At 44.5% G+C, this 25,399-nt stretch overlaps 1 protein-coding gene across 13 annotated transcripts in view; it reads left to right on the top strand.

Moving 5' to 3' along the window:
• The first annotated feature begins 2,513 nt into the window (after positions 1 to 2,513).
• Positions 2,514 to 25,399, top strand: part of neo1a (neogenin 1a) — a 163,913-nt gene continuing 141,027 nt past the window's right edge. For 7 of the 13 annotated variants that reach the window (XM_034575743.1, XM_034575726.1, XM_034575718.1 and 4 more), the window contains exon 1: positions 2,515 to 3,359. In XM_034575743.1, the coding sequence (XP_034431634.1) occupies positions 3,269 to 3,359 (91 nt within the window). In that variant the 5' untranslated portion in view covers positions 2,515 to 3,268. Of the gene's footprint in view, positions 3,360 to 25,399 lie in introns of all 13 variants that reach the window. The other 6 variants (XM_034575761.1, XM_034575796.1, XM_034575734.1 and 3 more) reach the window with 2 other exon arrangements.

The raw sequence follows: 25,399 nt of genomic DNA, 5'->3' as shown, positions 1-25,399 counted from the left end.
TGTGTCTGGGTGAAAGGCTCTGTTTCATTGGGTGACAGCAGCGTGAGGATATCACACAGGTCGCCCTCTCCTCTTCTCCCTACAGCCAAGTCACAAGCTGGAGGAGAATACTCCGCTTGTGTTCTCTGCTTTCATAATTCTGCTCCATTTAACTACAAACAAGGAGTCGCTCTCTGTGCCAAGAAAACACAGGAAATGGGAGGAGGGACGCAACTGTCAGACCTTTCACCTTGATGTGATGCTTTTTGAATCTCTAAAAATAAAGACATTTATTTCATCTCGTCTTTTATCCTCTGTCCTGCAGCCTCGGAATTATATTGAAGCGACTTGATCTCAAACTGTTGAACCCATCTTCTGATTTCCAGCCGTGTGAAATCATCTGCTGGAATCAAGTCACAGATATCGGCCTCTGCCTGTGTTTGGATTTCTGAGAAAATTATTCTAAACAGGAAAAGATGTTTCCCCCATTATTTGTGCTATGTGTAAACTATTTATGAGGTCAGCTGAAATGGATCAGAAGCTTCACGGAAACTTATTCGTCTTGAACCGTTTGACAGCTGTTTAATCACTGGATTAGTTTAGCAGAGGTACGAATATTAACTGAGGTTAACTAGTTTCACTGCTGTTGACTTCATGGCCACAGAGGACAAGAAGGATTAAGATCATGTTTTAGTGCTTTTCAGCTCAATCCCAGTCTGTCCCCTTTACAAACATGGAAACTGCAGTGAAGGGTAAATCAACCCAAATGATTTGCTAAACACATTCACATGTCAAATTTTACCGCTCAGATTTATAACAGAACCAAACAATGTCAAGAAGGTGCCAGTAAGTAAATGATGAACAGTACACGGGTAAAGTTTTTTTCCTCCAGGAAATGAATTCAGCTTTTATATTTCAGGCCGCGCGCCATCTAATTCATAATGATGTTATTATTGCAGAAATAGGACAGTTTGGAGGACAGTAACTTTGTGGACAGAACAAACAATGCAAAAAATGAATAAAAAAATCAAGATGCATAATGCAACGTTTGGCAGAAAACGTCATAGAAAAAGTCATTTAATCTGTCAAGTAGTTATATATAGAGTTGTCCTATAAGTGCAACCATTTACCATTGAACCGTTTAGCAAACCGGTGCCTTCACGGCTGGATTAATGACCGACAGGGCCCCTGGGCAAAGACGTGTTGTTGAACTGTTGAACCCTATTATTCACTGTAACTATACGTATATACTGAGCATGTCATTACTTCTCAAGGCATCAGAAACAAAGCAGAACACCAAAGAGGAAATGATTATAGACAGAAAGCGGAATTGGCCACAATTCTGATGATGGTTTTTGTTTTAATCTTGTTCTTTTTTTTATGCAAACGTGCCCAACTTTCACTGGTGAGAGCTTCTCTATTGGTTTACCACTTTTCTTTAATGGTCAACTCAACCTCTGGGTGTTTTTCCTACAGTTGGTTGAGGATATTCATGTGGGATTCAGGGAGTAATGATACTCGCGGGCCTTTCCTCTTTATTTCTGACATTATATTGACTGAACAATCAATCCTGTATTGAAGAAAACCACTGGTAGGTGTATTGATAATGGAATAAGTGATGGCTGCAGTCTCACATACCAAACGCAAAGGAACAAATCAAGCAGCAATGGCTCATTTCGCTGTAATTGATATACTGATGGATTTGTGTATCAACGTGTTCATCACTTTGATATTGAAAGTGGTAAAAGTAAAGTACATAACTACTTTATGAGATGAAATACAAATCCATTATATTTGATTTGATTATCATACCGTTTCTTATTTTTTGGTATCTTATAATTATTATTTCTTAATAAACTGCTTGGAAGCTTTTGACTTTTCCCTGAGGGATAATATTCAGTTTTATTAATCTTAGTCTGAAAAGTAACTCTAAGTAACTGCCACATGTGTGTTACAGTATAAAATAAAGTACTTTACTCTGAAATGTGGAAAAGTGGAAGTATGAAGTTACAGAAATTAGAAATACTGTAAAGTAAGTGTGAGATATTTTGAGAGTCACAAGCTACGTGTGACTTATTTGCCGCAATGGTTTTTATTATTGTGTAAGTTTGATTTACATTAGTACAACATGGTTTATTACACGTAGGCCTAGTTTTATAACCTGTTATTGGATTTAATGCAAAGTTAAAAGGATGATGTAATGTGAAAACTTTGATAGAAACATTAATGACAATCTGGAAGTGTCGCCTCCATGTTTTTATATTATTGTGTTAGTTTTATTTACATTAGTGTCACATGGTATATTACATGTAGACTTGGTTTTGTTATATATTGTTGTATTCACTGCAAAGAGTTGAAAGGATGAGGTAATGTGAAAAGTATTTGTCGGTGAAGTTTGACAGAAACATTTCTGATAATCTGGGAATGTGTTGAATTAAAGGTTGGACATCTTTGGACAAACCTCCTCTACCCTGAACTTGTGAAACGTAAAAACCACGTGCACGGTGCGTCTCAGAGGCTGAGCTTGAGGTGTTGGGTCAGGACTGAAATCCCACACCGTAGTTTAGTGTTTGCCTGAGCGCGCACAGGCAGCAGCCACGATCCAAACCTTCCGCGCTCCACACCCTGTTTTCCGGGGAGCCTGCGGAGATCCAGCCCTTCAACACGCTTCTCCCTTACGTCCCGTCCGTGAGCAGTGAGCTGGCCGCGGCGGAGATTTCTCCTTCTGCTCGGATCTAATCTTTTTTTTTTTCCTCAAACCTCCCCGGCTCAGCTCTCTCTTTCCCCCCAAAGTCGTCTCCTCTGCCTTTTTTTTTTTTTTACGCACGGGGGAATCTGGCGCATATCTCGGGGAGTGGAGTCGGCGGCGCGTCGCTCTCAGCGGTGGTTTTTCTCGTCCTTGCGCTGCGCCTCCGTGGCCATGGATTGATTTCAGTGTTTTCTCTCCGACCTCTCGCCTCGACACAAGTTGAGAAAACAGTGTGCGCGTCTCCGACCTGCGGCTTCCTCCCTCCGGCTCCATGTTCCATCCGGACACTTTGAAGAACTACCTGCCTCCGGATGTTTCTGCGCATTGTAGCACTTTGAACTTTTATTTTTGATACATTTTTTGATACATTTTTTTTTTTTACGGTGTCGTCCCCCTTGTTGCGCATTTTCCCAGCAGGAGGTGACCCCCGGGGGTGGGATATTTACGGATTCATTTCTTCTTTTTGTAATTTTTTTTTGTATTGAAAGTGAAGCTTCCTCCGGGTTCCTGAAGCCTGCAAAGATTCATTTGTGAAAAGTGATGGCCGAGCGGGGAGCTCTGTGGCTCCTCTCTCTCCTCTGTCTCACCTTTCTCTGCACGGAGAGCGCCGCGGCGAAGCATGTCGACAAAGGTAAATCCTCATGTTCTTCTTCCTCCTTCTCCTCGTCTCTTCCTCCAGGAACTTAGATACAGGGCTGCAACACTCGTGTGGTTTGGGATAAAAAAAAAGAGGCAGAGAAGAGCTGCTGCTGCCTCCGGAGCGCAGACATATGGAGCTAAAGCTGCTAGTTCTGCTGCTCGGGGCTCCTCCTTTAACCCGAACTTCCACTAAAGTAGGCTACTTCTTCTCATAACACACACTTTATCCACTCCAGGGCTGCAGAGCAACATGCATCTTCTCCTTTGTCTGCAAAAATCTGATTCACACACATGTGGCTGAGGTGTTCTGGGCTTTTTTTGTGTTGTGGTTGTGCAATTGGATTTCAGAGGGTTTGGATCATGCATCAGTAAAAAAGAAGAAGAAGCAGCAGCACAGGATGGAAAGAGGTGATTAGTGTTTTCACTTGTCAGGTAATAAGGCCGCATCATCACTCCCGCAGACGTCTCATTAACTTGGCGTCAATACATGTTTGGCTGATGGATAAACAGAAGCTTATTCATTTGCTCCTGGTAATTGTTTTTGAGGAAACTGCAATGAGCACTTATTCCAACTGGTGGCCCCTCAGCACGGAGACGTGTGGAGTCTGTGTGTTGCAGCACCAACTCTCTGTGATGGGCACTCCAGGGCCACCAGATGCATTGGAGAGGGGGTAGAGAGGAATAAAACAGGGGGAAAAGAAGAGGGGGTCTTCCCAGCAGGCTTTGGAGCGAACACAGCTCCAGCTCTTATCGAGGACCCCCATCATGCCAGAGTTCTTTATCGTTTTTTCTTTTTTTGTGTGTGAGACGCAGCAGCATGTGGTCTGGAAAGCTGTGAATGTAACTGACTCTTGTGCAACATGGCCCAATTTCTCCTCCCAATCATTCGCATGATATGCAAAATAGTTCTGTGTATGTGTGTCAAAAATAAAAGAAGCCATCCATCCATCCCCCCCTTTTTAGAAAGCTCAACGTTTCCTTTGCCAGTTTTACAAAGAATGATCGTGCAAAGACCGGCCTTGGAATGATGGGCCTCTGCTAGAGCTGCTGCTGCTGCTGCTGCTGCTGCTGCTGCCGGGGTCTCTTGCGTGTGGAGCCTGATGAAAGACCCTCTCCTGCATGAGAAGAGCTCTGCAGTGGTGGAAGGGCAGAGAGGGAGAGAGAGAGAGAGAGAGAGGGAGGAAGAAAAAAAACGAAAACCCCTCCTTGGCTTTGCCAGAGATCAGTACAAAAGAGAGAGATGGGGGTAGGGTGAAACAGGCCGACTGTCTGGAAAGTAATAAAACCAGGAGATTAGGGGACCAGGGAGTTCCTCTGGGAGCTCTGATTGATTCCAGACAATTGGACGGGGACCCACACGCAGAGCGAGGCTCAAATTACTAATTGTGGGGTCCCCTTCTCTGAAAATATCTGTTTATTCAAAACACATTTCTTTTGAGGTCCCGGGCTGCGGCCGGAACTTTATCTTTTTTATCAGAGGTTGGCAGAGTCGCAGCTTGGAGAGTTTCTGTCCACTCCATTTATTTCGGGAACAACACACACAATAGATTGTCTCACTTTTCTTTTTTGTTTCCCTTTGGAATAACCTGTTAAAGTTCAACCAGACTGCTGCTATATCTTTTTTTTACCACTTCCTCGTCTGTAGTTTAAAGTTGTTAGAAGTTGAAATAAATTGCCCCAGAAGTTTGGGCTTTTGTAAACAAGTGCCTGTTAGAGGAGTGTAAAATCCATTTAGGCTCTATCTTATCTCTGTAATCCTGCTCGGGGGGGATTGTGTGCTGATTGTATCCCAGAGGACAATGCAAATAACTTGCTGAAATGTGTAAACATTTGGCAACCCCCCCCCCCCCCCCCCCTGTTCTTACAGACCACTCTCTGGGGCTTTATCCCTGCAGACCACCTCAGATGCAGCTCCGCTCAGACTCTGTAAACAACCGGCGTTTCTCTTTTGAGCATTTAAGGTCTTCTCCGTGGACTAATTTGCCACCTTTGTGTTGTTGCGTGTGGAAAGCCCTGGTGGTCCCCCAGTTTTTCGTAGGTAAAGAAAGCTGAAATCTGGATCTTATTCACCCTGGATTTCAACAATAACACAGACCTCACCCTCGTTTCACAGTGGAATCTGTCTTTTCTGGGTATTTACAAGCTCAGAAAGTAGCAGAATCTTTCCATCACGTCATGATGGGGTGTACGTCATGTGGAGTCACCTGCGGTCTCTCTGCCGTATAGTACACTGTTTGTTGATCATTTATTTATGGGGCTCATAAAGGCCTAATGACCTCCATCCACTGAGAGATGGATAATTGCGCACATTTGCAAGTGTTTGATTCATATACTTCTCTCAGGACACCACCTCCATTGGGACACGCCAGCGAGCTCTCTCTCTGTTCGGCCTCTCGGTGTAAGGGACGGCGTGGTGAGGTCAGCGGTTTGGGATCAGCCGTGGAAAATTATAAAACCTGTTTGTGCTTTGTTGCTGTTTGCTTTCTTCAGCAGCTAAAAGTGCCTGTGCAGGGTTTGTGGGGGTTAAATTGACCCCAATTATTGAAATCATTGGCTCCGACTGTCAACAACAGTTTATCACTTGTAATTGGCAGGAGGGAAGGGTGGATCGATGTCCTATGAATAGATGGACTGACATCTGCCATTGCATCTTTTGGGGGGGTTGGGGAGGGGTCGGTGCTTTCAGCTCGAGCTTTCAGTCGACAACAGGATGACTGACTTTTATTACCCTCGGACAGGAGGTTATGTTTTAACCCCTGTTCGTTTCTTTGCTGGTTTGGTTTGTTTGAGAGCAAGATTACACAAAGGAACCAGAACAGATTTACATGAAAATTGGTGGAAGGATGGGACATGGGAAGATGGTGCGGATCTGGATAAAGGACTGGATCCAGGGATATGTATTCACTTTCTCTACCGTTAGAGCTAGGGCGTTTTTTTTTGTTGCATTTATTTATTTATCTATTTTCTCAGGGAATCATTTTTTGGATTTTGAAAATTAGGCATATTTAGGAGGTGGATATCGATGGCCGTGTACAAATTGGTGCAGATCAGGATATAAAAATCTGGATCTAGTGAATTCGAATGTGGTTTCAAAAGGAGACTGGTTCAATCTAGAAACCCTCCTGTCTCATACAGCTGTTGATTAAAACAGTGTAGGCTGAACTACAGTATTATTGTTGTGTACTCGATATACATAGTGCAGTTATTATTTACACTGTGGAAAAAAATGTACATCATGAAACTTGTATATTTTAATCCCATCTCTCACGATATCAACCTTCCACACATCATCTTTTATGTTGAGGTTTGAACCTGGTTTGTCAGATTGAAAGTATTTGAATTCTCTCTCCGCTCACTATTCTTTTTATTCTGCTATTTTTCCCAAACGTTTACCGATTTCCTTCCTGATTGCTCTCCCGCCCGCTGCTTAAAGCAGTTACTCTCCCTGGCGTCGTCAGCCCCCCCCGTGTGTCCGTCGCTCGTGGAAGTGAAGGGAGGGTTGTTTTGAGTGGAGGCGAGCCAAGCCTGCATCATGGTCTAAAACCCAGAGCGGCTCATGGACAAGTCCGTGGCTCCTGCTGCCCCCCTGCCAAGATGAAATTACCTCTATCAGAGATGCTTCTGCTGGTGGGGAAAAATGACTTCAGCCTTTAGACCAGCGTTTCCTGCTCCTCTGATTCTGCTCCACGTTCAGTGGCATTGAAAGATGTTTGTGTTGGGTGATGTAAAGTTTCACCTTCAGCTTTCATACGTACTGATACATGAAACTAATGTCAACCCTGATCTCAAAACCTTCCTCTGTGTGATTCTGCTCTCTGGGTTTGACGATGCGAGTGGGAGGATATTGTATGGAGCGATTTGTGGATTTAAAAAACAGGTTCGACACTGAGGTTCGCAAAATATTTTCAGAAGGAGGCTGAGAAGTCGTACAGGCTGTATTACTAAACGAGTCTGTCAAGTTATTAAGCTAAAAGCGAAATATTACGCAGGATTTTGTGTTTTAATGGAGCAAACAGTGATCAATTCTCAGTCGAATGTGAAGTGATAACGAACGAAGGTGCAGAGTAAACAGACATCGAACATTTTCACGTGAACTGGTGATGTCACAGTTCCTTTTTACAAATTTCTGAAAAAGTCTGTGTTGTCGTAAAAACTTTCGCAGAGAAAAATATCCAAAAATGATATTGACGAAGAAGCAGCTGCAAGTAGGCGTGAGAATGAACTTGTGACTAGTGGGGCGGGACAAATGTGTTTCCCCTAAGAAATTATGAATCTGTCACTGAGCTCCGGAGATGACAGTAATTGATCAATGGGGTTTAGGGGCTTAATGAACGTTCACTTTGCTGTGATTAATCAAAGGGATACGGCAAAAAGTTAAAGGGAAAAACAACAACAACAGAAATTTAAAGTTCTTTTTCTATGAGAGAAGAGTCGCAAGCTAAACACAGGGATGAAGGGAACTTGAAATTCTTTATTCACCTGCTCGGCCATTTTATTTAAAAGTTAACGTTTGAAGCAGACGTTCCTGCTTCACCGGTTTCATTATGACACTTCCTGCCAGCAAAGGCTCCTTCTTTTGTTTAACACTTCCCTCGGATCAATTTCCTCGGGGGAAACCCTGGTTTTTGGACACGAGGAAGAACCCTTTCATTTAACGTCTTGCAAAAAGGCCTTTTAGCTGTTGTCTGTAACCTTCAGCTCTGCGTGCACTTTAAGCGCCATCCCATTCCAGTTTATGATTGGTCAGCTCACATCAAGTGCGCTGGTCTTAAAAGCAGAACGTCTCTCAGATTGCGAGGTGCTCCTGCTGTGCCTGAAAAAGATGTCAGACGCTGCACCTTTCCCGTCCGGCTGCTGTCTGTCTTCTTTGTGTCTGCTCGACCCTTTCATGTCAAAACAGAGACGGCTGCCAAAAGGACTTGACACGAGTTTGAAAGAAAAGTTGTGTAGCATCAAGAGTCCAGGAATCTGTCCATATTGCCCCTGTGTGATGACTCTCTTGAGACGTTGTGGAAACCTGAGGGACATCAACTGCTTTTTTTATGTTGTACTGGAGACGTCGCTGGAAATGTTTACTCGACTTTTTCTTAAACAGAACAAAAACGCAGAATTTCTAATCTGCCACGGTGCCGTTGTGCTCCTCAGGCGTCGCTGCTCTGCTGTGACTGAATGACGCTCGGGTTTAATGACCTCCGGGAGAGTCTTTAGCGTTTCTATGGCGCTGACACACATAGCCGAGTTGTGAGCAAAAGCACACAAAGAGCGGACTGAAATTATGGGCACATGTCAATAAGAGTTGCAGCCTGTCACTGCTGTTATTATGCTGGCGTGCACTTCAGCTCTAAGGTGACTGCTGTCCTGCTGTGCAGCTCTGAACTGGTCACGCTCTGCTCTCCAAGCCTCGCTCCAGTCACACAGTGAACAGTCAAAGTGTTGTGTTCGGGCCAGGGTCTTAGAGTTTGGTTGTTTTGAACTCTGTAATACAAACGTGAAACAAAAACTGTGTGTTTTGGACATCAATAAAACTTACCATGTGAAATTCAATGCATCTGATTAGGTGTGACGCTGTGTTGATAAAATCTTTTATCGTTTCTGTGCAGCAGCTTGCAACCTTGGTGTAATTTCAAAAAAATGAAGTGTTTAGGTTGTTCAGAGTGCGGCTGACTTGGTTCAGAATCTCTCTGCCAATGTCATCATGTGATTGTTGTTGAATTATTCACTTGTATCAGCTTGACCTACATTTCTATTATAATCAATGAAAGTGATGCAGTGCAGCCCAGGCTCACGTGAGGACTCGCGAGGCAGATATCTGTGGTAACGCATTGAATATTTTCACAATCAGATGTCTGCTGTTTTTGTTTTGATCTTATAATCAGATTTCGAGTGTGTGTTGACCGCCCCATGTTGGACTGAAGTCCCGTCGGTCGTGATCTCCAGGACACTGTGGCATCGTCTTTCACTGCAGACAAGAGTGCTGCAGGAGCCAAGCTTCTCTGTTTTAGTGCACGTCTTTTAAAAGTGCAGCAAATGGCAGTGTGTTACTGTGTGTGTGTATCTGTGTGTGTGTGTGTGTGTGTGTGTGTGTGTGTGTATTGACGCTAGATTTAAGTAGTGTACTGCGAGCACAGTAAGTCTTTTCCCCTGGCCTGGCACTCAACCAAACCTCGAAGGAACGGGCATCTGAAGGAATCTTTAAACAAACTTAGCAGGACAGTGAAAAACTTTTCCCCGGAAAGTTCTCCTCCAACTTTGACTATTTTGGTTGTGCCGAGCTGCTGTCATGGTGTCTCCTGTGGCAGCTGCATGGGATTATGACACATGCAAGCTGTGCCTGTCAGATGAGCCTGGACTAATGAGTGCGACACTCTGTTTTACACAGTTTTCACAACCCTGTGGGGATAATTCAGGCAATTCCTATTCAAATGAGACGTCTTAAGGCTTTTTGAATTCTTATTTTCAAATGTTTCAGATTTTTGAAAGATGGCACAAGGGGCGTGGTTCAATTTGCAGAAGTCCCTAATAAGCAGTTGAATAAAAAGGCAGGCTTTATTTAATTTTTAATGATTGAGAATCTAATGAAAAGCAACATACCTCTGCCAAGGCCCAGCCGTCCCCTCAATTCAACCAGTCCTCTTAATATACCTGACTGATTTCATCAATCATTCCCTGGGACAGAGAGTGTGGAGAAAAATCCTTGATCTGCCTCTTTGTCCAGATACACCCTCGTATATAACGGTTTTCTTTTCTGTTGCGTGAAAACTTCATCATTGTGATCACTTGATCGCGGTGAATCCTGCGGAGGAGCCCCTGCTGTGTTCACACATGAGCTGCTCCCGAGTTTCTGCAGACTTTATACTACGGGAGAAAGTCCACAGAAACTCCAGATGCTCTCACTCCAGAGGAAGCAGTTAAAGAGATTTTCAACTGAAGCTTTGTCTGACAGAGGAATCTCAAAAAGGTGCATAACCCTGAAAAATAGTCAAGAGGCCTTTTTTTTTTTTTTTAATAGAAAAACTATTAATCCTTACTTTTCAGAAACGAGCAACAGGAGAGATGATGTATAATCATTTTAATAGGAAGCAAGAGCACCTTAGAATGATGGATATGGCACCGACTTAATTCAGTCAGCATGAACTACACAAGGGAGAAAGGGGAATGGTAGTTGGCTTCACCTTTCTTGCAGCTTTTCTAGATTTTTGGAAGCTCTTTTTCCCCAATCTGTCGTTACTCCTGAAGAACCTTCGCTATAATTAGTGCAATTTATATTTAGTGTAATTGTTCGGTGGCGGGTTTCACTCCTGGCCCCGGAGCCGGTTGTAAATGAAGAGAGACTAATATTCCTCTGGAAAGACTGATTAATGACCTTCATTTGGTTGCGGTGTATCTGCTGGAGTCGCAGCATCCTGCAGCTCTCAGACATGAATTTATTCTCCGCCGTCTTTTTGGAGGACGTCCAGGGTGTGATGAATTAACCCAGAAAGTCTTCTCAATGGTGTAGTTCATGGTGTAGTGCAGCTGTGAAGTAGCTTGTGCTTCCAACACAAAGCAGGCAAAGAAGAATCAATGCAGCTCGGCCAATATATTGATTTTCGTTCATCACAATTGTCCTTTGCGGAAAGTGAAATTTGAACCATGTTAATCCTAAACCAGAATAGTTTTTAAGGATCCTGTGGTGATGCTGGTTGCAGCTTTCTTTCTGAAACTGTAAACGTTACCTGCAGCAAGTAAAGACCTGCAGGACACAAAGAGCTGTTTATTTAAAGTTTGATGAAGCTTTCCTCCGTGTGCAGAACCCCAAACTGGAGAATCAGTTGCTGTGAACGAGCTGTTGTTGCCATCGACAACGTAGTTTATGTTGAGGCGTCACAGCCGGCGCCTGTTTACTCAGCTGCTACAGAATCTATCGTGTGTCCAAATCGCACCAAATTCAACTCTGCACTTCCTAAGAAGTTCTCTAGATGTGTGAGTCACACACAGATGGGCAGGGGGACAGAGATTTCGGGAATTATTTACTTTTCTAACCTCAAACATCGTCATCTTCAGCTTCCTCCTCATATTACCTGCAGGTTTACCAGTGTGTGTGTGTGTGTATATGAGATCTCCTACACGCACTCAAAGTGTCAGTCATCCATGTACACATAGAGCCTCTCAGCCGTCATTCAGTCAAAGGAACTTTTCATGTGCTGAAAGGGGGGGGGGGGGGGGGCAGTCAGTCACAGAGAGAGGATTGTCGGCACTGCTCAGTCGCACTGGCTGCCATCATCTTGTGCCCGGCCTGTGGCTCTTGGCAGCTTTAGTCATACTGGGATTGTGTGTGTGTGTGTGTGTGTGTGTGTGTGTGTTTGGGTGGGTATTTGTTTAGGCGTATGCCACCCATCTGGGATTGAACAGCTGTTTTATCAACAAGGTTAAGAGAGTTTCCCCGACTTGAACTCGCTCTTCAAAAAAAGTGTTTGGCTTCTTTCACTGGGAAGACAGGGAGAAATCAGACCCGTTTCTGTGCAGCAGCTTGCAACCTTGGTGTAATTGATTTAATGTTTATGTGCTGAGCGTGTATTTTTAGATCCGAAGGGGAAAAAAGTGAGAGGAGGCCTGTATTGGCTGCCACATTGCTTGTAGTATTATTATAGTATGTGAAATTCTTAATTTAGTTTCAGACAAAATAACAGATTTGCTCCCAGCTGTGAATTGTAAAAACGCAGGCAGTCCTGTGGTTTAGATCATTCCTAAAAGCGTTTCTCGAAAAAAAGATTTTCTCAAGATTAGCATAGATTAAAACCTGATGTTTCCCATCGCAGAATATTGACATTTTCACTGGGATTTTTCTCCACATTGAGATTAAGTCAACTCTTTCCTGTCTTTGACCGTAACCCAATTCAATACCAGCGCTCGGCTTCAACCAAGATGTCTAATTATGGTATCTGTTCAATAGTTGATGAGCTGCCTCAGATTGGGCGAGTATCTGCCAGAACAATAGTTTGAAGTCGCAGTATTTTCTCCTCCACTTCTCTGTCCATCTGTTTTACAAGCGAGCGACTGTGCTGTTTTGTTTTCTTGTAGTGGAAATCCATTGAAACCACTCAACGTTTTAAACGTCGTAGGCGAAGTGTGTTCAGGCTTCAGCGAGAATAGAAGAAGGTGTCATTTTTTTTTTGTCCCACTCAGTACTTTTCCGCGGCGCTGTCTCAGCATGCAGAGCGCAGCAGCGTTCTGGATAGTTAAGTCTCAGACATTAGGCTTGAAACTGTTCAGGGTTTAGAGTTAAGACCGGCGTGCTACTCGTGTATGCATCACCGTGTGTCCCAGTTCCTCAGTGAGCTCTTCCGTTCAAACCCTCCCCAGGTCTTATTTTGATTTCACCTGCTGCTATGGTGACCCCCCTGGAAAAAAAACTTTTCCCGGTATTAACCAATGTTTCTGCTGCTAAGTCCGAGCTGAAACGATTCTTTCAAAGCTTCAGCGTTAGATAGAGGCTCCTTTGTGCTGTTGGGAGCTCCCCTTTGGCATTGGGCTCCACTGACTGCATTGACTTCTTACCACGTTATTTGGAGCCTGTTCCCCGTCAACCCTGAGCTCATCTGCAGCTAACGCAGGTCGGCAGAGGCAGTCGAACCAGTGAAATTACTGCTTTAAGCCTTTTTTAATACACTGCTGTGACGTAATGGAAATGGCTGTCTCTCTTGATTCTGCTTTTTTTTTGCCCTTCGCAGATGAATGAATGCGTCCCTCAGCGGCACTTACTTGAAAGATGATGGCGTTTCTCCTTTTTTATATTAATGTTCCACAGCTCAAATGCAAAGTAAGCTTTGCGTTTGGCCATAGATATTTATAATTTTTGCCTGATATTTGATTTACTGTTCAACTGTGGTGATCAAAGTTTACTGTTGAAGACAATGCCAAGACTTTAGAGAGGTGCTGGGGCTTCTTTTTTATTACAGTGGTGGAAAAACAGGAGCTGCGTCTACATTGCTTGTGGTTTAAGACTTTCTTTCAAGGTCTTAAAATAGCAGTGGTAGTTCTAACTTCTGACGTCAGGACCACACTTTCCATGTGGTCGTACAACCGAACAATGGTGATCATGGTAATAAAATGAGACACCACTTACTTTGCTTGGTCGTGCGTGTCCTGTTTCTTGAGGTGGATTCCGGTCCTTGACCTTTTGGAAAAGGTAATATTCTCCTTTAGTTTCTGTTTTATGGAGTCTGATATTGAGTAGGTTTGGCTGTGATATGAAAGTTAAGATTGTGAAAAGTGACTTAGATTACAGATGGTCTTACACAATGCCGGGGAAGATTGCACCCATTTCACATTGTGACGTTACGACTTGCAGCATTTCTCTCATGTGCACAGTTAAGGATATTCTTCAGACGCCCACAAGGTTTAGAAAAAATTTGTGTATTTAGTTTTTGCTGAAATTCCTCCGATCCTTTTATACAAGTACTGCAGGGTTTCTGCCACAGAGAACCCGAGAGCAACATCTGGGACTCTTGAGCTGTGTCTAAATACAGACATATGACCTTCCTCTCTCGGTCTGACATGGAGGAGGAAGAGGAGGATGAGCTTGTTTCAGAGGATAATCAGGTGGAGGCCGAGCAGTAAGCTTGTAGAGGTGTGAGGATTTCCACCCAGTCTGAAGTGTGCACAACGACCAGTGATGGAGAGCAGCTGCAGCAATTCCCCCTGATTCCTTAACCATTGTCCCTTGAACCTTGACTCCACTCGCTCGCCCCCCCCCCCCCCCCCACTTCTCAGCCTGTGACGGGTCGCTCAGCCACGGCACCGGCAATGGATGCGAAATGAATGGCGGCCAGCAGGGAGCACCTGCGGAGGGATAGCGGGCGAGCAGCATTCCATCACAGGACCCCGAGACACAGATGTCACATGAGACACGAGGGACATGTTAGGAGTGGGGGATGGGGTGGGAGGGCCAATGGCAGAGGTTCTTGCATGGTGGGGGCCGTAATGAGGTGGGATAGCGAGCCAGCTGCTACCAACAGATTCTTAATGAGGTGTCCCATCAAGAACCCAGGGAGATGAACATTAATGGCTACAGTTAAACTTGTCCGATCATTTATTTCCCCCTTTTCAATCACGCGGGGATTGAGGAGATGCACGACATGTTTGGTCTCCCGGTAATTGGGTTTTTCCTACCAAGCCCAATTTGAATGTTTGTATTTTCATTATGATCTATCGCTCTATTGTTTATTTGATCAGTTAATACATTGTTTAGTCTGCAAAGTTGTACTTAAATTTGCTCGTCTTGTCCAATTACAACCCAAAGATTCCATTTACTGTGATTTAAAGATCAGACCAAAGCAGCGAATCCTCACATATGAGAAGCTGGAAATGGTAAATGCATTTGGATTTTTTTTGATAAATGACTCGAATGATGAATCAATTATCAGTTGTGTTGTTGACAAATTGTTTAATGGCCTAATTACTTGTCATGTGGCAGGCCAGCCACGCGGGGAATGCAAAGACTTGCGGAGGAGGTGTTGACAGGCGAGGATGCAAAATTGTCCTTATCAGAATGTGTGAATATGTAGAATTTGAATCTTTGACCTTTTATGAACAAACAAACACACACAGGTCTATATTGGCTTGAAGGTGAAATAACAGCCAATTAAATTACTATATTTATCTTAAAAGATTCCACATTCAGAAGGGTTTTCTTTTCCTAAAGACAGTTTTAAATGTGCTTGTCCAGTGTAACCTCTTCTATATGAAGCATTATTCAGAGTGTGTGTGTTTCGTGTGTAGTGCACTCTCTGAAAACAACTATCCGAGGGCTTAAATTAATGGTTGGAGAGAAAAAGCAAAATGCTCTTTCTGCTTTCATACTTCATTTACCTGGAGTGGTCTAAATTAGTCCTGAGTGCATAAGCATGTCATTCAAGCTTTCAGGACACCTGCTGAACAAAATCACTAACCGAACATACACACACACACACACACACACACACACGAGACACACACACACACACACACGAGACACACACACACTCACACACATACATTAGACACACACACACGAGACACACACTCACACACACACGAGACACACACTCACACACGAGACACACACACACTCACACACATACATTAGACACACACACACGAGACACACACTCACACACACACGAGACACACACACATACACGAGACACACACTCAGAGCGAGTTCCCAAAATATGTCCTGCAGTCTGTTTGTGCCATATGCCGTATAATATTGTAGTGAAGTGTAGCAAGTCTAAATGAAAATTCACCCAACATTATCTAATTAAGCAGGTGTGAAAGCAGCTTAATTCCCGCTCTGGTTTTGGCTCCTCTCACTGGTCCGCGTTCGGTGGATAGCAACAGCAGAAATATGTGGATACTTTCATTGGGCCGGGGGACACACGTTGATTTCTCCTCAAAGGAAGACGTCAGAAGTGGTCTCAAGTTATAAAGGGAGCTGGTTTTATTAGCCCCTGCGAGCCCGTGGGGTACTTTTTGTTACAGAGTGACAGGGGACTTAATAATGAAGCTCTCTAACCCAATGAGCCCTGAATCAGTGGAGCCCCTCTTCCCTTTCTTTGTCACTCTCCCAATCCCCCCACAGTGCCACTGCATTCCCAGCCTGGCGGGGCAGTGTCTCTGGGCCAGGGCCATGTCACGCACCCCTTCTGGCCCCAAACGTCCGTGGTGAGCGGGTCAGGGGTTCAAGTGCTCCCCGCGGGGAGATGCACGGCATGCCCGGCGACGCCGCGGCTCGGCCCCCCGCACTGGCTACGTCGGTAATTAATTTCTAATGAGAAAGAAATTGTCTGACCTCGCAATAGCTAGCCTCTCGGCTCTCGCTCACGATTACGGCGCCTTCTCCCATTTCTCTCTTCTCCCACACGGACTTCAAAGAGAGCCGAAGATGGCCCCTCCTGGCCCGACGCTGATAGTGAAGTGCTCAGAGAACATTCCTTGCGTGCTAGACAGAGGTTGAGTGTGGATTTTATGGGCCTTTTTTGTGCTAGTCCCACACATACCTGTGGTTCATGTGCACGCTGTAGAAGCTGAACTCTGTTAACCCCTCGTGTGAAACATCAGAAACACGGTTTTGAAGACGTGAAGGATTCGCGGCCTCTGCAAAGATACGGTGTCGTTATGTTTACAATCTACAGGTGTGTTTTGTTCCATTATGACCCTGTGCTCATCTCATTCTTAGGGCCATTAAAATAAATAAAATGTAATTATACTCTCACATTTTTGCAAATTCACAAATATGAGGTTGTTCAAAGAGTTTGAGTTTGAAAGTCAATAATTAAATCTGTGCTTTTTTTTTTATGGAGAAAGTGCTTTGATGCATTTAGCACAGCTCATCACATAAGCCGTTTTCAGACATGACCTGCGGGCAAAGTCCGGAGAATTGGATACAGAGTTTACCTGCGGTCTTTTCACACATGCACAACGCAGCGGGGGGGTTTTCTGCACAGACGCGTTCACAGCAGCATCAAATCCTCCGCATTATTCAGGCGAGTGGTGGAGCAGCCGGGTGCAGGAGGCGGAGGCAGGAAGTGACGTATTAATTCCGCTGCAGAGATCACAGTCGGCTCTTTCTCTTTCTTTTCTACCGACTACTACGGACACCTCCTCCAGAGAAAATACGGAGGATCCGCGGGGGTTCAGTGCATTTCATCAGTACATAACGCATTCAGCTCAAAAATGTGCACAAGCTGGCAATAACAGTCATGACTGGACTTTTCAGATGTGGTGTTCCCGCTCTGGGTCCAGTTGTTGTTGTTGTTGTTGTTGTTGGAGAGACAGTAGCTGCAGTTTGTAAGTTAGCTGCTCTTTTAGATACAATGCCTTATTTCTTCTCTACACATTATAATGAACATTAAAAGATGGCAAGAATATAATCCAGTAATCCGTGCTATAAGGAAATGCTCCCTTTTGGACCCATGTATTCCCTGTTTTATGAATCACTACTAAAGCTGCTTCTATAGATTTGTTGATAATAATACTCGAGTCCGGCCTTAAGGATATGCAGAGATACAGTTTGTATCTGTTGGAAACCCTAATGATATTTGATGTATAAAAATGGATTGTGAAACCCTTTCCTGTGCTGAGCAGAAGTTTCTAACTCGTTTCTCTTTGCAGCGCTGGATGCTTATTGCCACGCGTTTCATTGCTTCGCCAGGTGCAGTGCGTATTAGCTCGAGGCACAGATGAAGGGCTGGGTGGGCAAACACCATTTGTGTTTTGTAAATAAAGTGATTTCTTCTCTTTCATCATTTCTTAATATCGTACAGGTAACACACAGATTCTTCTAAGCGCGACAGCCGCCTCTTTGGAAAGTAAATTCTCATAGATCACAGAGCCCCTTCAAGAATATTTTTAGCTAAAGGAACAAAAAAAAGTTGTCTTCCTTGTCAAGGATACTTAATTAAACATTTTCCGTGTGTTGTGGGTTTTTGGGTCAGTGCGGCGGCAGCCTGTATCGATAAGACTTCCTGAGGGGAAACAATTGTATGAAATGCAGGAAGCCATTAGGAAGCAAGGGACTTGTGTCTCTCCCTGCTGAGTAAATAGTGTCTGGGCCTTCCCTCATTTAACCACTTTTGAACGAGCCCAGCACTTGTAACAATAAAGGCAGGAAATGAACTGTACTCGCACAGGAGTGGGCAGGATGCTCATTGTTTCCTAATTGACCGAACTAGGTTGGGTGATAAAAGCAGACTTTTCTCCTGGTTAGTTGAGAACAGTAGGTGTGGTCCAAAACAGAAGCTAATGAGGTAGTTTTTTCATTGCATTATTTTTTTGGGGGGAAATATCCTAAGTGACCCAGTTTGAGTGAAATCAGAGCTCACATCTTGAATCCATGGCTGCCTGATGCATATAGCTTAACTGTATGTCACTGTGTTCTGTATGTGTTGTGTTAGAACCAATGTCGACCTGTTTACCATTTGCTGACCTCACCTGGCTGTTACATCCTCATTTTTCTCTGTGGAATGCAGTCGTGACTCACAGACAGACGGCGTTACTTAAGTCGTCACCTGAGAAGCCCCCCCCCCCCCCCCGGGGGAAAGTTGTTTTGTCCTTGAATGTGGACCGTAAGCGTATTTGAGCTGACCTGAATTCGTATAAGATTGGTGATGTAGTTGGGATTGGGGTTGTGTCCAGCACCAATCCTACTGCTCATTAAAACGAAGTTCATGTGTGTGTGTGTGTTTGTGTTTGTGTGTTGTGGAAGCCATTAGCTTTTTCTCCAACAAACATCTGCTTTGCTTTAAGGTCAAGTACGCCAATTATACCCCAAGAATCTAATGAACCAGTTCTAAATCGCCATTCTGGTTTCATTGTTGGGTAAGGGATCAGTGGTTATCTGGCCCACATTTTGTGCTTAGTGTAATTGATGTTTGGTTTGCCCCTAGATTAAGTGACAACTAAGCAGGTTAGCATTGAGGCTTTTCCCAGATTAATTCCAGGAGTCCAATTCTGGGCTGGCCACTCTCCCTGTATCATCCCCAACGTCCTCCTTACCTCACTAGCATATGAAAAGGAAATGAGATCAGAGGTGGTGATAAATCCTGCAGCAAAGCCTCCCTCAGAGAAAATGAGATGCACACATGGCAATCGTCAGTCACCAGCCGCTCATGTCCTCGTTTCCGATAAATTGATTTCGGCTGCTCGGGTGATGAGAGGGTGGTGTATTCCTTCAGAGCGGGGCTTTGTCAACAAATGCCACTGTCATTTTGGCCATGCATTCCTTACAGTGAGTTGCTTGTCCCTAATGATATTCGATGCAGCTTTGCAGTAACTTGTTTGCAATGTGGCGTATGAGGAAATGTGCCACATTATTTTTTGTAGTCCGCTTTGCCTCAATGGCAGAGAGCCTTTGCACCACACCACCCAGTCACGCCACAATCCACACACCGTTAGGTTCCCCATGTCCCAGCAGATTTGCGAGTAACTAATTTAGGACTTGTTAAGTGATTTAGCATCTGTCCTTATAGGACCCTGGTGAGTCACAACTGCCACCCCCCCCCCGCCCATCGCTGTCTACGCCTGTGGCTTCAAGGATCGCTTTTGAATTTCAATCAGCCCTGGATGCATTGTTGTGTTTATTTGAGGGGGGATGGGTTGAATTGGGTGTTAGTGGTAGTAACGGGTTCTGTGTGTCAGTCAGATACTCAGCGTGACCAATGGGCAGCTCATTGGAGACTAGTTGGTGTGTTCTCAGGGGGGCACAAGGCATTAACTGCTGCCCGCGGGGCAAACTCTGCCCTTCATCCTTCACACATTGTCCTCCCTCCCATCGTCATCCTCCTCACAACGAGAACACAGGCAGCACAATCAATAACAGCCTCACCCTCCTCCGCCTTCCTCTGTTGCCCTCCCCCCTCCGACTCCTCCTCTGGTCAGCCGCTCCCTGCTTTCCATTTATCAACACTGTGTTTGATGTCGGCTTCATCATTCTCTGTCAACCCCCCAACACCTCGATGTGTGTAATTGTATTAGATTCGTCATGGTGGCGCGGTTATTTGGCCCGTCTCGACTGGTACTGGGCCAAAGGGCTTCTCTCCATGTGCCTGCAACCCCAGACATTAGTTTTAAGTATCTTTAGTGTTTAATTTATTTTCATATGGCTCTGCACAGTTGTGGTTCAGCGGCTTTTCCAGCACCCCAATGTACTTGACGTCCTTTTCCGGATTCCCTTTGTTCCCAGCATCCTTTTACCAGACGGTGAGGCACAAGTGGTGAAACATCACAACGGGCCTGTTGTTAGGGATGTATGGAAATGTTGGAAAGACTAATCTCACACATTAACAACAACGGAGACGCGTGCATCATACTCACACCGACACGCTCCTTGAATATTTAATTGGACATTTTTGTCACTCGTGCTCATTAGCAGCTCATTTTCTTGAAGAATGTGCTCAGTGTGGAAATATTTTACAATAATAGTTCTTATTGCCCCCACAAGGGGGGTGGGGGTGCGTGCGTGTGCGCGCGCGAGAGTTTCTTATTTAGCATTAACACTTTCCTTGTCGGCACCAGCAGACCTCATGGAGACCAAAGCCTGATAAGGTTGGGGTTTAGGCATGAACTGGTCAGGGAAGTGGTTTTGGTTTGGCTGTCCACAATGAATGCAAGTCAGTGCAAAATCCTTATAAGGATAGCTGTGCAAACCTGTGTGTTTTGAAAATGTAAAAATTTTGACTGAGCTTTAATTGCAACGTTACCAACATAATTATTTTTGTTGTATTCACCATCTCATCTAATCCCTTCATCAGCTAATTAACTCTAATTTCCTTTTGTGGGGTTCTTCCGTGCGGCCTGTTGTCTGAGGATAATCTCTGGGCGAACGTTTCTCGTCTTTTTTTGAGAAGCAGTGGGAAGATGAACTGGGAGAGAGGAGAAAGATGGTGTGCAGAGGAGAATGGGGAATGGGAAAGACTTAAGAGGCACAGTGAGAGAATCTGTCTTTGTCGATTACACACGCACTACAACCTTGGCGGCCACATTAGATCTCTTTCTCCATACACCAAACTACCATTAATAATGGATACGGCTCTCTAGCTCTTTTGCTTTCACGTCCCCTCCCCCCCAAGCATTGCCCCTTAAGGCGTCTACCCCTCTTTCCATGTCCCCCCACTTCCCCACCTCCATCCTGTCCTTCCCTTTCCTCGCCCACACCCCCACTGTTTCAGCTGTGAGACCGCTAGCCAGGAGCCATGGCAGGTGTGCATACATCATCATGTGGCTGGCCACACAGCCTGCAGCACCCAAACAGTCATCAACAGACAGATCCACCTGCCAGGGAAAGAAAGAACACTGGTGATAGGCGAGTTTGTTTAGTTTTGCGTGTCGTAGCAGTTTGTGTTATCTGGGTTTAGATGAGGACATTAGCTTGTTTTGTTTCTCCTGACAGAAGCGTGCAGACAGTGACAAATGAGTGACATATTCTGCAGAGATACTGTGAACAAAATGGAGAGCATGCATGCCATTGTCAACGCTCCTGAGCATGCACAGTGGGGAGAAGCTTGTTTTATTAATACTTTGTCCTGCTTGATTGTCACTTCAGCATCGCAGCTGTCATTTGACTCAAGATAAGTCCCTAAACAGAAGCTTCTCCAGCTCTTAACTCTTTAATGCTTTTCGCTAAAGATGCAGCACACAACATCTACAGTTAATCATATTTTTATCTTTATAAGCACAGGAATAAACTCAAAGTCAGAAACTCATATCTGCACACAGTACTGCACAACCTGCAGACACGCAATTTAACAGAAGTCCCCAGCCTGGACTGAATCAAGATCCGATGAATAGTCCGTCCATTTAAAACTGCGACGATGTGTCAGTCAACTAAAATATTTCTCCTGTTCTGTGTAACAACTTTAACGAGGCCACATTGTTTGAGCAAAAAATATTTTCACCTGCACCGGGAGAAATGCAGAAACATTATCTGTTAGAGGGAAAGATATTTACAGACCGAGGGAGAAGACTGAACAATGTCATCTAGTCTAAGTTTCTATTTTTAGATGGAAAATGCATAGGAGTCGTCGTTGGATTGAACACATTTTATAACACAATGGTTGTCACGATGTGTAGCTGCTTTTAAAAGTGTGCTAACATGTGACACCGCTAATCACGTGTAGGGGCAGATCATGGATAATATCAACATAAACACAGTACATCTGGCAGATGAAGGACACTAATGTCATTTTAATCCTCTCACCATGGTAAATGGAACATATACCATTTAAAAGAAATGGGACCTAGTTGTGTTGTACATTTGTAACCTCTTTGTCCTTCTGGAGTCACTGCAGCCTCCCAAAAAATCCTCATGTAGAGAGATTGATATTTGTCTAATTATCCCAGTTTATAGCAGACACTAAAACAGTTTGGAGAAAGGTGTGAGCAGACGTGTCTATTATGCGAGGAATATAAATCCTTTTCAGTTTAATATAATTTTGTCAGGGCCCGACAATAGATTTCTGACCTGTTGTGGGTGTTTCCGTGTTTAAGGCCCGCTCCATCGAGCTCCGTCCGTTCAATGACTGGTGAATTATGGGCCACTTGGGAGACACGCCGTAGATTGGGGGGGCAGTTCCTCTGACAGCAGCAGCCTCGTGTTTGGTGGCTACGGTTACAGCTTTCTGGAACTGTGGTTGTTTTCAAAAGCAAAAAGAACATCTCATGTCACTTAGTCGCGCTGTGTTTGAGTGCCTCTGTGTCAGGTTGTATATTTCCTTTCAAAGGATGCCACCAAACACATCAGGCTCATAACATCAGATCTTGGACCTGGTTAGATCCCCCCCCCCCCCCCCCCCCCACGCTCTGTCATGGATTATCACGTTCAAAGGAGAGTACAATAAAAGAAAAAAATCAATGAAAGCGAGTGGTGGAGGGTGGTATGACTCCCAGTTGACAGATTAAGGACAGGTTTACAACACTCACAGAGGAGAGATCATATTTCCCGTCCACTTCGTTGGGATTATCCTCATCTGCTCCAACTGTTTATGTCCTCCACCATATTTCTGAGAATGTAGTTTATAGCACTACATGCTTAAAGTGCTTGAATTTGCCTATAGGAAGAATAAAGTTGTGACCTTAATGGCTTTAGGTTCAGTCAGAGGTCTCTGACACTACTCTGTCTTAGATTTAAAATGCATCAGCGTTGCTACATCTGCGTCTGGAGTCAGTTTTTCCGAGTTGCTAAAACTGAGAAGTCTGGAAACGATGACACAGTCACAGTCCTGATTGGTTCTCATCAGTCTCAACTCAACTACCAGTGGTGAACGCAATTTTAAACACTTACTGTCAATAACAGTTCCCCATTGTCATAGGTACAAGAAAAGAAATTCATCATCTTACTTTACACCACTGTTTCTCATCCGTGGTATTTTCTCTAAGTAAGCAACCAACTGCAAAGTAGACAATCTGCTTCCTGTTTACACTGGTCTGCACATGCCCCAGTGTATACGTGAATGATCATGTGCCATCAGTTTCAGGAGCTTAAATGGTTGTGTGGACAGATTGCTTTAGTTTTAAAACATGTTTATAGATGAGAACATATTAGTGTAGATGTAGCCTCACTCTGCAAACCATGTGATCAACCCTCACTGCACAGTGTCTGTATGAACACATGTCAGCCGAGCACTCTGTGAACAAACAGCTTCTCGGTTGTCATTGAGTAATTGGTGACCTTGTCTTACCTGAGGTTCCCTGTAATGCAGAGGGGACCAAGCCTCTGCTGATTAACAGATGTATGCATGTGCCTTTGAAAACTGAGAAGTGAGTTAACACCCCGCAGAGGACGCCTTGAAAATGGGACATGGCAGTTGGGAGGTTTCATGCTTTAGAAGTTTGGGGCTTTACCCCGTCGGAATTTGTTTCCAATTCCTCACGGGAGCAACCTCCTCTCCCCACCCGAGGCGATCTGTCTTCCTGTCATCCTATTGATCCCCTCCAACTCTCATTAACATGGGGAAAAGGCCATTGAGCCCAAGATGGGAGGCTGGTGGCTGCTGTTTGACATTGAGAAGGTGTGTTAATGGAATAAAAGGGATGTTTCATCTCAGTCAGAACTGGGATGTCGTCAGAACTGGGCTACCGTCAGAACTGGGACTCCTTCCATCTCTGCTTAGAGAGGTCTGACTCTGAGGGAAGAGCAGGCTTTTATGAAAGCCCTACACCCATTGCGATATGAGAGTGTAAATAAAACTGCAATATCATTGTGCACCATGTGCACGTTGAGGACAAACCCCTTTCAAGAGGAGAGTACATAGAAACAAGGGATTTTAATCTCCTAGCATCAAGTGGCCTTGCTGAGCTGAAGTCAGCCTAGAATCACTCTAGTGAATGTCAGCTTGCTATCTAGCTACAAACACTCTCCTTCTGCAGCTTGCTTACAAAGTGGGAGGGGGGGTGGGGGTAGCTTCAGATGCATTTTGATTTGTAGAGTCGTCTGAAAATTAAATACATTCCCGCTCAGGAAACTGCACAGGATTTAGCTTTTTATTCTTTCCCAACCATTGTAGTTTAATTTGAGCTTCATTTACATTGATATTGAATGTGTTGTCTTCCATATGCTGCCCGACATTGTCATGGGATACAAGCCAGATTCATCATTTCTCTTTTGGAGACAGCTGAACAGATTCATTTGTATTTGTTTTAAGAGATGAGATAAGGACAGAGAGAAAATCCCTCCTGGGGTAGTTTCATTTTGGTTTGACATATTCTGTGCAAACAGCCAACAGGTTCTCCATCAACGTCAGAGACTTTGGTCTTTCAGAAGATGCATCATGCATAAATCCCAGTGACACTGATGAAAATGAAGTTGCAATGGCCAATAAAATGTCCCCGGAGGCTACGTCCAAGGCATTTGTCAGTCATCAGTGGTACAATTAAGAGTTTACCGGCACGCCCCAAAACGCTCAGGCTTTTCTATAACCTGCGATGGTCTAGCAAGATCTCTCCATTCGGCCCCGCCTGAACTTGTTAGTAAATCAAGGCCATTGTGAGGTGCCAGAGAAATTGTCGACTAATAAGCACTATGCCTAGTCAAGTGGCACAGGAAGCTCAGGGGTCAGGCCCGCCTTCCAATCATTATACCTCATCCACTTCCTCGTAAAAGGCCTCTAGCCACTCAGCTACAGGTCGCCATGGAGACCCAGGACAGTGTGGGGTGGGGGTCGGTGGTTGGAGAGCAGCGCAGACGACCATTAGCAGCCCATTCCGTGGTAATTAATGATCATCCCACTGGCTCAAAATCCGGGCCTGGAGAAAAGCAGACACAGAGCTCGCTCTCTGAGACCAAATGTCACGGTGGCAAGAAATCCGTCTGAGGGCAGGAGACGGGGCTGAGGGTGTTTTTGTTGTGGTCGGAAAATGACAGTATGCCTTGAAAAGCTATGGTGTTGCACATGGGGGCAAAGTGATGGATGTGAAAGTGATTAATGGTCAGGATGGATAGGTGGGATTGTGCCGGAGGAAATAATAGTTTTTCATTTGCATTAGCATTCGTCTACGCACAAGTCTCTCTCCCGATAT

Source organism: Hippoglossus hippoglossus, chromosome 3 (genome assembly GCF_009819705.1).
Source record: "Hippoglossus hippoglossus isolate fHipHip1 chromosome 3, fHipHip1.pri, whole genome shotgun sequence".
Taxonomy (NCBI): Eukaryota; Metazoa; Chordata; class Actinopteri; order Pleuronectiformes; family Pleuronectidae; genus Hippoglossus; species Hippoglossus hippoglossus.
Note: the sequence above shows the minus strand (reverse complement) of the source record. Positions and strands in the feature narration are given on the sequence as shown.